The sequence below is a fragment of the Mus pahari genome, chromosome 15, assembly GCF_900095145.1.
Source record: "Mus pahari chromosome 15, PAHARI_EIJ_v1.1, whole genome shotgun sequence".
NCBI classification, from domain to species: domain Eukaryota; kingdom Metazoa; phylum Chordata; class Mammalia; order Rodentia; family Muridae; genus Mus; species Mus pahari.
The window spans coordinates 31,743,255-31,755,441 of record NC_034604.1 but is presented as its reverse complement, the minus strand read 5'-3'; the positions used below and the strand labels follow the sequence as shown (position 1 = coordinate 31,755,441).

General features: G+C 37.8%; 1 protein-coding gene across 1 annotated transcript in view; it reads right to left on the bottom strand.

The window, feature by feature from the left end:
* Positions 1-12,187, bottom strand: part of LOC110332931 (ankyrin repeat and KH domain-containing protein 1) — a 105,526-nt gene that overhangs the window by 66,785 nt on the left and 26,554 nt on the right. Inside the window, exons 6-9 of the mRNA XM_029547220.1 lie at positions 8,171-8,404; positions 5,937-6,031; positions 3,796-4,033; positions 3,379-3,570 (exon numbers count right to left, since the gene is read on the bottom strand). Coding sequence (XP_029403080.1) covers positions 3,379-3,570; positions 3,796-4,033; positions 5,937-6,031; positions 8,171-8,404 — 759 coding nt within the window. The remainder of the gene's footprint in view (positions 1-3,378; positions 3,571-3,795; positions 4,034-5,936; positions 6,032-8,170; positions 8,405-12,187) is intronic.

Genomic DNA, 12,187 nt, shown 5'->3' with positions numbered 1-12,187 from the left:
CTCTCCAGTGCTGAGATTATAGGCACGTGTCACCAATTCAGAATTTAGCTATAAAACAATGTATCAGGGCTGGGGTTTGGTGGCAAAGAGAAGCCAGGCCTTTAATCCCAGCAGGCAGATCTCTGTGAGTTCAAGGCTAACATGATCTATAGAGTTAAGTTCCAGACTGCCGGGCTACACACAGAGAACCCTGTCTTGAAAACAAAACAAACAACAACAAAAAAAGAAAAACAATGTATCAGACCTTGATAAATGAGAAATTCAATATTACTTCTAAGAGACAAAAGTTTACATTTTTATCAATACTTTTTCTGGCATATCTTTCAGATAACATATATTTTAAAAAATGTATCTATTTCTTGATATTACTTAATAAAGAATAATGCACAAACATTTGAAAGAAAGATCTTACCTGTAAAATTATTTCCTACTTTTTAGGGTCTATGCATGACTGCTGTGTGCATGTGTCTATGTGTATGTACACATATTTGTAGAAAATATATGCAAATGTTCATAAAGGCCAAAGGGTGGGATCGGTGTCTTCTTTGATGTAATGTCTTTCTCTGAATCTGAAGCTTGCCATAGTCCAGCTAGTGAGCTTGCTCTGGAGATTTCCTGTCCCTAGGATTACATAGTGGCCATCATACCCACCCAGCTTTTACATAGGATCTGGGTATGACCTTCATGCTTGCATGACAAGTGCTTTATTTACCAGCCGACTCATCTCTCCCAAACCCCTTTTCTTTTCTTTTCTTTTTTTGTTTTTTGTTTTTTTTTTTTTCAAGACAGGATTTCTCTGTAAAGCCCTGGCTGTCCTAGAACTCACTCTGTAGACCAGGCTGGCCTCGAACTCATTATTTTCTTTTTGAGGCAACTTAAAATGTCAAGAAATTAACAGCCTTAATGTATCATGCCACTGCCATCTCTTCTTATCATCAAAGACTAAGCAGGAAGAATTAACCTTTCTTCCAAAAGAAAAGAACAGACAGTTTATAAGCAAACCACTAAACAAAAACCAACAATAGTAAGAAGTCTGCTAAAGACCAAGTCTTGGAATATAGCTCAGGTGATCTTCCATTCTTAGTGGAATTCCCTAGTACCTGATGCTAACATGACAAACTAACAAACCCAGAGCTTAATGCATACTGAGGAGCCCCTTTTACATTGAGCTACATCCTTAACCCTAATTTTATTTAATAGACAGATAATACTTGTATACACTTATGGGGTTCAGTGTTATGTTATGAACACACTGGAATAATCAGACCACATAAATTATTATCTATCACCTTACAATATATATATTTATAGATTTATTTCTTGGAGATAAAAACATCCACAGTCTGCTTATAGTAAAAATTTGAATTAGGAGATGAAAATATGGCTTAACAAGTGAAAACACTTATGGCACAAGTCTAATGACCCAAGTCTGTGTGTGCTGTGACAACATGCATGCCTGCATTTACATCCTCATATTCTCTCTCTCTCTCTCCATACCCCTAACTGGGTTATCATTCAGTGCAGAAGGTAAGTGTGATGGTTTGTAGATTCTTGGACCAGGAAGTGGCACCATCTGGAGGTGTGACCTTGTTGGAATAGGTGTGTCACTGTGGGTGTGGGTTTAAGACTCTCACCCTAGTTGCCTGCAAGTCTCTTCCACTAGCAGCCTTCAGATGAAGATGTAGAACTCTTAGCTCCTCCTGCATCATGCCTGCCTGGATAATGCCATTGCCCCACCTTGATGATACCGGACTGAACCTCTGAGCCTGTAAGCCTAATTAAATGTTGTTTTCTATAAGACTTGCCTTGGTCACAAGTGTCTGTTCACAGCAGTAAAACCCTAATAAATACAGAACTTGATACCAGGGACTGGGGTATTGCTGTAATAGGCCTGACCATGCTTTTATTTGAAAGAATGTGGATTTTGGGACTTTGGATTTGGAAAGCAGTGGAATGCTTTAAATGGGGATTAATGGGTCATCCTAGTAGGAATATGGAAGACTTTGTTGCTGGGAGTAATTTGAACTGTGTTGACCTGGCCCAAGAGATTTCAAAGGAGAAGAATTTCAGAATGTGGCATAAAGACTGTTTTTGTGGTATTTTGGTGAAAAATGTGGCTACATTTTGCCCTTGCCTGAAAAGTCTGCCTGAGGCTAAGGTGAAGAGACTCAGATTAATTGCACTGACAAAGGAAGTTTAAAAAAGCCCAACAGAGACTTTGTTCTTTGGTTAAGTCTTTTTTTCCAGACAGGGTTTCTCTGTATAGCCCTGGCTGTCCTGGAACTCACTTTGTAGACCAGGCTGGCCTCGAATTCAGAAATCCGCCTGCCTCTGCCTCCCCAGCGCTGGGATTAAAGGTGTGCGCCACCATGCTCGGCTGTTCTCTGGCTAAGTCTTATGAAGAGAAGTTTGAACAAGCATAGCAAGCTTAGAAAGGAAAAATATAAAATATATGGTTTGAGTATTAAAGGGATACCAGGAATTGAAATGGAGCAAAATCCTGTGCTCTAGGAGATAACAGATTAAGGGAGTGGAGCCTTGGGGCAAGATCCTACCCAGCTAAATTTAGATCCAGGCATGGTGGTACACACCTTTTTGTTTTGTTTTGTTTTATTTTTTTTTGAGACAGGGTTTCTCTGTATAGCCCTGGCTGTCCTGGAACTCACTTTGTAGACCAGACTGGCCTCAAACTCAGAAATCCGCCTGCCTATGCCTTCCAAGTGCTGGGATTAAAGGCGTGTGCCACCATCGCCTGGTCAAGGTGGTACACACCTTTAAGTCCAGGAGACAGGCATACATTTTGCGTTATGCTATATTTAAGTATGGCCCCCACAGACTCATGTTTTTGAACAAGTCTATGAGGGCTAGGGAGTGGAATGTGATGGTTTGTATATTCTTGAACCAGGGAGTGGCACCATCTGGAGGTGCGTCACTATGGGTATGGGCTTAAGACTCTCACCCTAATTGCCTGCAAGTCAGTCTTCCACTAGCAGCCTTTGGATGAAGATGTAGAACTCTCAGCTCTGCCTGGACCATGCCTGCCTGGCTACTGCCATGCTCCCACCTTGATGAAACTGGACTGAACCTCTGAGCCTATAAGCCAGCCCCCAAGTAATTGTTGTTTTTTATAAGACTTGCCTTGGTCATGGTGTTTGTTCACAGCAGTAAAACCCTAACTAATACAGTAAGTCACTAAACCCTGGCAGTCTGCCAACATTCCCCTTTTCTGCTGCAGATTTTTCATACCCTTATACTATCCGTAGACTATGGTAGCCACCACTGTACTCTCTGTTTCTTAGTTCAATGGTTTTAGGTTTGAGACATGAGTATGGCTTATATTTTTCTTTCTGTGATAAAGGCATTTTTAAAGCCACGTACCAGCAGCCAGCAAATATTTAACCAACTCCAGGTGTCCCTCCTGAGAAGCCTCCATGAGAGGTGTAGAACAGCCAAGTTCTATGTCAGCCCCTGCCTTAATCAAGAAATCTGCAACTTCAGAAAAGCCTCCACAGCAAGCCAAGGTAAGAGCAGTTTCTTGAGTTTCTTCTGTCTGGGCATTTATATTTGCACCTGAAAGCACAACAAAAGACAGAACTAGCTTCGAGAGAATTATATACAGTATGCAAATAAGATGATAATCACCTACCATCTCTGCTTAGGCTATTCCTTCTAGGGTATGGAAACATTCATTTGATTGAAATTCAAGGCCTGCCTAAGCTATGGAAAAACTATCTACTTCAACTCATATGCAAAACACACAAAGAGGTTAATTTTAATAAAGTACAATGGCTTTACCTTGTGCCAACAGAAGTGCCACCATCTCTTCATGTCCTTCTCGAGCAGCTTCCATCAAAGGTGTGTATCCTTCATCATTAACTTCTTCAAGATTTGCTCCTCTTTCAATAAGCAATGCTGCCAACTCAACATGTCCACCACAGGCAGCTAGAGTCAATGGAGACTCAAAGGAATCTGCAGGCATATTCACCTGAGCACCACTGTCTAAAAGCAAACGTGCCACCTCTACATGTCCATCCTGCAGATGATCAGAGGTAAAGCAAAGAAAGAATTTCAGAGATTTTTTTAAGTGGATGGCAAACAAGGAACTAAAGAAAGTTGATGTAGCTTGGATATTATAATTATTAGCACTTAAACCTTATCTAACACCTATTAATACTTTTTTTTTAATGTTTAAGGGGCTGGAAAGATGGTTCAGTGGTTAAGATCACTGATATCTCTTCCAGAGTGACCTAGATTCAATTCCCAGAGCCCACATGGCAGCTCACAACTGACTGTAACTCCAGTTCCAAGGGACCCAACAACCTCACACAGACATACATGCAGGCAAAACACAAATGAACAATTATCTTAATTTTCACAAACTGCAAAATTTTCTAAAACAAATCTGACCTGGTAACGAATACTTATAATTCCAAATAACTTTGAATTTTTGTATTCTTTGAAGTTAAAAGAGAAAAGAAAACCTATCAAATCCAGTCAATAGAACCTCAAAAAGAATTACTGTCAGGTCAAATACAACAATACTCTCAAATTTAGAGGGATTATGCTTTTAAATGTTGAAACTGTATTATCTCTTCCTTAGAAACAAAAACTTGACAAAACAAAACAAAGACATAAGGAATTGTGAAGTCATTATCACTTGGGATTTTGTCACTTAGTGAAGTCCCTATGGATTAGTACTCTTCTGTCTTTGCCTCATCAACTTGAGCAAGGCAAAGAATATTTTAAATATGTAAAATAAATATTTTTATTTATATGTAAATATTTATCAGGGTCTTACAAATGCAAAACCCATATTTTAACCACAGAGCTCCATTCTAATCCTCACACTTTTTTGATTTCAAAGATTTATTTTTATTTATGTGCATATTTGTATGCCTATAGGTTTATGGATACCTCATGCCAGGATGCCAGTGGGCAATGGATCTCAAAGAGCAGATGTGAGCTACCACTTGGGTGCTGGGATATGAACTTAGGTCCTTTGCACAAGCACTAAGCATTCTGGTTGCTTGGATAAGACTGACCTCCATAGACATATATTTGAATGTCTAGTTCTTAGTAGGTGAAATGTTTGAGCAGATTTAGGAAGTGCAGCCTCATTAAAGAAGGTGTGTCACTGGAGTTGGGCTCTGAGATTTCAAAAGCCCTCACCAGGCCCAGAGTCTTTCTCTGCATATTGCCTATGGATCAAGATATAGCTCGTAGCTACTGCCCTTGTGCCATGCATGCTACCATACTCCTGCCATGATGATAATGGACTAACCCTCTGAAACCATAAGCAAGCTCCCAAAATAAAGGCTTTCTTTCATAATAGTGACTAAGACTCTTAACCTCTGAGCGATCTCTGCAGATTCTCAGTCCTCGAGTCTAAATTCTTGACTTCAACTTTATACTGACTTTCATACTTGTTATAAGCATATCATATACACACAAATGAACACATGCACACACTACATCAGGATTACAAGTTTCTATTATCCTCTAAAATTCCATATATTAAAGCATCATCTGTTTTTTACTTAGAATTTGGTTAAAAATACAAGTCAAACATTAACTAGAAACTGGGCTCAGTTAAAGTGGTTGCCTTTTAAGCATGAGGATATAAGTATGATCACCAGATAACAGAGGGAGGAGAAAAAAAAACTAGGTGTTATTGTATACAACAGTGAGGTAGACATTCAGATCACTAAAGCTCAAAGCTAGACTGCCTATTGTGCTTATGAGGTTTCAGGTCAGTGACTTAACAAGTAAAGTGGATGGGAGTCTAGAGGAACACCCAAGGTTGTCTGTTCTCTGGGCTTCTAAAGGCATGTATATGTACCTGCAAACACACAAGAACAGAGACACACATACAACAGTAACAACAAGAATTCTAAGATTTTTCCCCACAAGATTTCAAATGAAGATAATCAGATTACCATGCAAGCTTCCATTAAGGCAGTGTGCATCTCATCGGTTTTGTGCTCTTGATCTGCACCAGCTTCAAGCAAAAATCGAACCATATCCAAATGGCCTTAAAAATAAAGTTAGAGAATGGACTATCAATTAAATGGTTTTATTTTCAAATGTGTATATACAATTTATAGTTTTATTTTGAATTTAATCAATCAATGACAATCCTAGGAAACCAACTGTAAACAATTAAGTAGGTGCACTTTCAATAAGGTTATGCTAAGTTTTAAAGACTGACTTTCTAAAGTACATATTTCTACTTTAAGTAATCATGCTTGTTCTTTGATTTAATTTATATACTATCAAAACACTAGAATCAAATAGAAAGCGAGATAAAGTATATTATTACATTTTCTAGAAAAATAGATTGAAAATTACCATAATTCACTATAACAATAAGCAGACACACAAAAACATCATTTAAAAATAATTACAATCTTCTTGATACATTTAATTCAAAAATGTTAATAGCCAATAAAAAATACCAACATTTGAGAGTAAAAATACATGAAGGATATAAAATATTAATTCAAAAAAATACACGAATGGACTTTAAGCTAATAGAGGAGATATTAAATAAGATACCATTATTTTAGCCATCAAAATGGCAAAGAGTAAAGAGAATGATAATGCCCAGTACTGGAGAGGGTATAAGGTTGGTAAAGGGGCTCTCAGACATCTAGTGGGGTCTGAGACACCTGGTTCAACCTTTTTAGAATGCAGTCTGGAAGTATGTATCAAAAGCTTTCAAAATACCCAGCAATTTCACTTCTAGAATTTATCCTAAGAAAACAAGAGGATTAGGCAAAAATGTCCACACAAAGATATTATCAATGTTTTCAAATAATAAAAACAATGATTAAATAATTTTTAAAAAAGAAAAAACTGGAAAAAGTTTCCAACAATAGAAAATTCTGGTATATTCATTTCATGAATTCAGCAGAGATTGTGAGTTCCCTACTCAACATTCATTCTTACTTATTATTTTTGAGACACAGAACTTGAGTTTTATCTAGGTGGCAACATGCCTAACTTTTAAAAGACTATTTTCTGCCTTCCTTGTAGCAGAGGGAAGTCAGCACAATGCAGTGAGAGTTACAAAGTGAAGCTTCTAGAAAGACTCCTTCAAAGGAACTTATTACTAAATTGGAAGGCAGTTGCTCCCTTGCTCTAACCCCTTCATCTTCAAGTACAGACTACTGTGCTCTAGCTGCCTCCTGGACTACAGAAAGCATTAGGGACAGAACCAATACATTAGGATGTACAGCAGAAAAATAACACTCTGATACTGAGGACAAAATTAAACTGCAATACTAGCCGGGCGTGGTGGCGCACGCCTTTAATCCCAGCACTTGGGAGGCAGAGGCAGGCGGATTTCTGAGTTCGAGGCCAGCCTGTTCTACAAAGTGAGTTCCAGGACAGCCAGAGCTAAACAGAGAAACCCTGTCTCGAAAAAAACAAAAAAAACAAAACAAAAAAAAAATTGCAATACTAGTACAAGTAAATTTACTTTTGGGTTTCTCTTCTATACAAATCACTGTGATTTGTGGTATATGCAAGCAAACGAATCTAGAAAATACAACTGACATATTGTGTAATCATCCAAAACTATGTTACAAGAACATTTATTAAGATGGGTACATATTCATGATACCTACTAAATAAACAGAATATAAAACTATTAAATCATTTTATATCACAAATTATATATATACAGACATTTATATTTTAAACTTACTTAAAAATATACTGGACATACACTAAAATACTTTTACATGCTTTTTTCATCTTTAGACGGTAATATTACAGATCATTTAAATTTTTCTTTGTGGTACACCATATTTTTCAGGTTTTCTACATGAACTGTCTATCAGTAGATCTATTTATAATTCTTTAAGGGAAAAATTCAATAGAATGGAGAGTATTAAATAACAGAAATCCTAATATCTGTAAGTTGTTTGGCTAATATCATAACTAAATAAACAAAAATAATAAAGAAACATATATAAGAATTGTACAGAAATACAAGTTAAAATGGCCTTTATATCTTATAAAGTAAGTTTATACCACAAGAAAAAAAAAATAAAGTTCATTCAAATACTCAGGCGAAGAAGGAATACAAAATTAACCCAAATACTCAATATTCAAATATTTGAGGCTATTGTAAAAACAATAATAAGTATTTCGACATAGAAAGTACCTTTGTAGCAGGCAAGTGTCAGAGCACTTTCTTTAAACTCATTAGAATGAGTGTTGATGCCTGCACCGTGATCTAGAAGAACTCTGGCAACTTCCACATGGCCTGCACTGGCTGCTTCCATTAGGGGAGTGTGTCCATTTTCATTATGGTCTTCTATATTCGCACCCTCATTAAGAAGCACTTTTACAATGTCAATAAATCCTCCAGCACAAGCATAAGTCAGTGCAGTGTTCCCTAACAAAGAATCAAAACAATTAAAACTACGAGTCAACAGATGGCATACTACAATTCTAGTTATCTCTCTCCAATTCCTTGGCATAAACCACCACAACTTCTATCTCAAGTGACGTTTGTTTGTTGTTGTTTTTTTTGTTTTTTTTTTTTTTTGCTTTTTGTATGTGCTAAAGATTCAACCCAGGATCTCTCACACATGGTAGACAAACACTTTCTCCTTCCATCCCAACCCAGCAGTTATTTCCACATTATCTACACTAGTCTGGAATTCAAAATTCTCTTGCCTCAACTTTATGAGTAGCTGAAATTACAAGTGTAAAAAGTCATCCCCAGCTCAAGTCCTTTTTTTTGTTTTGTTTTTTTGTTTTTCAAGACAGGGTTTCTCTGTGTAGCCCTGGCTGTCCTGGAACTCACTCTATAGACCAGGCTGGCCTCAAACTCAGAAATCCGCCTGCCTCTGCCTACCAAGTGGTGGGCTTAGTGCTGCACCACCACAGCCCGGCTTTTTTTTTTTTTTTTTGTCATCAATTTAAAGGATATCTTTATTTTCTGACAGAATTTCTTCAAAACCCAATACAAAATGCTATATATTTTAGCTGTCTAGACAATATAAAAGGTTTAAAAAAGGAAAATCTAAACACAGGAAACAGAATAGTTGCTTAAACCTCTGCAAATGGACAGAGATCCTTTACTTACTATCTTCTTAGATTATTTATAGGTATTTTGCCTGCTTTATATATGTGTATGTATGTGCACCACATGTGTAGCTACTGCTCAAGGAAGTAGGAGAGGGGCATCATATTCTCTGGCTCTGTAATTACAGGTGGTTGTGACTGGAACCTAGGTCATCTACAGAGATTTTTCAATAGTGACAGAATTAACACAAAAGTAAATTGTACAACTCTAGAACTACACACTTAAAACATAAATTTCATGGTTTAAGTCATCAATAAAGCGGAGGGGTTTTGTTTGATTGTTTTATTTAGGAAGTGGCATAGCTTTGCAGCCTAGACTTGCCTCAAACTCCCCACCTACTTGTCTAAGCTGGAACTACAGATACAAACTACCATGGCTACCTAGTTTGGGTTTTGTTTTATGTATTCCCAAAATAAAATAGCTATATTTGTGCTAAGTCTCATATGGTGAGTAGGATATCTGGTACCAAGCAAAAAACACCTAAAACCATGTAACAAGATTGCTGAGCACCTCCCCAGATGTAGCCAAAGTACAATGCTATAGTCTTCAGCTCTGTCTCTGAGACTGGACAGCTTTGGAGTATAAAAGGAAGTAGTATCCTAGAAGCCTTTAAAAACAAAAATCCATTTAGTTATGAGTACTGTGTTTGAGAGTGTGCAGGCATATATGTAGCATGGTGTGCATGCATACAGAACTCAGAAGTCAATTTTTAGGAGCTGGTCCTCTCCTTCCATACTTAATGTGAGTTTCAGGGATCAACTTCGGTCATCAGGCTTGAATGGTAAATACTTTTCCAGCTGAGCCATCTCACCAGCCTAAGAATATATATATAATTATTCAGACACTCCAGACGAGGGCATCCGATCTCATTACAGATGATTGTAAGCCACCATGTGGTTGCTGGGATTTGAACTCAGGACCTTCGGAAGAGCAGTCAGTGCTCTTAACCGCTAAGCCATCTCTCCAGCCCCAGAACCTATATTTTTAATAATCACCCTAAATGATTCTGGCATATAGTAGAGTCTATTGAAAAACTGACTAGATTAGGGTCTGAAGAGATGGTTCACTTGTTAAAAGCACTTGCCACAAAATCCATAAAAATTGAAGTTTAGATCACTACACCCACATAACAAGCAGGACCTCTGGAAGAGCAGTCAGTGCTCTTAACTACTGAGCCATCTCTCCAGCCCGACATACATTTTTTCTTAAAAATTTTATTTTTATTACACATGTATGAATGTGGATATGTACAGGTGCTGGCAGAGTCACAGCTGTTAGGTCCTCCTAGAACTACAGTCACAGATGGTTGTGAGCCACCTCAGCCAGGGTGGGGAAATAATTTTGGGTCCTCAGCAACAGCAGAATGTGATCTTATATGGTATATAATCTCTCCTGCCCTAAGAAAAATTTTCACACATTCACAACATGACATAGCAAGATACGTATATATTCCTCTCAGCTTAACACCTTCAAAAGAATTTTATTTATTTATTTTTTACAGATACAGTTTCTCACTCTGTAGTCCAGGCTGGCATAGAATTCATAAGAATTCTTTTCTTGCTTTAGGCTTGAAAGTTCTAAGATTATAGACATGTACCATCAAACCTGGTTTGAACTGGAATGCTCCCATAGGCACCTATTTAAATATGTAGTTGGCAGCTGGTAGAACTGTTAGTATTAGAAAGTGTGTCTTGGTGGGAGGAGGTCTGTCACTGAGGTGGGCTTTGAGTCTGGAGTCAGTTCTAGTATTCTTTTTCTGCCTCCTGCTTAGGGAGCTCTCAGCTATTCCTGTCACCATGGCCTTGCTCTATCACCATGGCCTCTAATCCTCTGAAACTGTAAGGTCAATTTAACAAATTATTTTATATTTGCCTTAGTCATAGTGTTTTATCACAACAGAAATGCGTACAATTACAGATGTTGGTACCAGAGAGTGGGCTATTGATGTGACAGACCTGACCATGTGGTTTTTTTGGATGAATGTAGAAGAGTTTGGGACTTTGGACTAGAAAAATAGTTGAATGTTATAAGCAGAGCTCAATGAACCATTCTAGTAAGAGCTTGGAAGACAGTAAGTAGTGCTAAGAACAATTTGGACTATGGAGGTCCAGCTTAGGAGGTTTCAGAGAGAATCAAGTAGCAACTGGGCTAGAGACCATTTTTGTGATTTTTTTTGGCAAAGAAAGTGGCAGCTTCCTGTTCTTGTGCTAAGAATTTGCCTGAGGCTAAATGGGCAAATAACATACATCTTTGTTGGAGATTTTAAAGACAGCCTAATAATACTGACTCTGTATTAGTAATCACTCTTACAATTACAATGAAAATAAACAAGTAAGATAAAAAATAAATAGAATTTATACAGTTTGAAGAAAAAAAAAGAACACCAGGAAATTTAATGTTGGAGTCAAATCAAGGCTTGTGCTGAAATAGGTGAAGAGATTAAGGTGAGTTCTAATCCACATAAAAATAAAGGGCGGAATAAAGACTACACTTAGTTCAGCTATTAACTTATAAAAAGGCTTAAGGAATTTCCTAGAAAGCAACAACAAATGAAAGCTGCTGTGTAAATGGGATTTAAGGGGGCCAGACTAGAGCCCAAGCAGACAGCTGAACTTAGCAGTGTTTCCGTGTGGCTATTGTTTTAGAATCAATGTGGAGAGTGGCTGAGGCCAGGTTTGTAGCAGGGGTTTGTAGCCTCCCTGTATGGAGGCTCTGAAAGGCCACTTCATAAAGCTGTAGGTGACAGGTGGATTGAATTGGAGATCTCAAGATACAGGGAGTGGAACTATCCTGTATACAGGGAGAGAGAAGTGCGAAGCCGAGTATGGTGGCACACACCTTTAATCCCAGCACTTGGGAGGCAGGAGTAGGCGGATTTCTGAGTTCCAGGCCAGCCTGGTCTACAGGGTGAGTTCCATGACAGCCAGGGCTACACAGAGAAACCCTGTCTCGAAAAATCCAAAAACAAAACAAAACAAAACAAAACAAAACAAAACAGGAAGGAAGGAAGGAAGGAAGGAAGGAAGGAAGAAAGAAAGAAAGAAAGAAAGAAAGAAAGAAAGAAAGAAAGAAAGAAAGAAAGAAAGA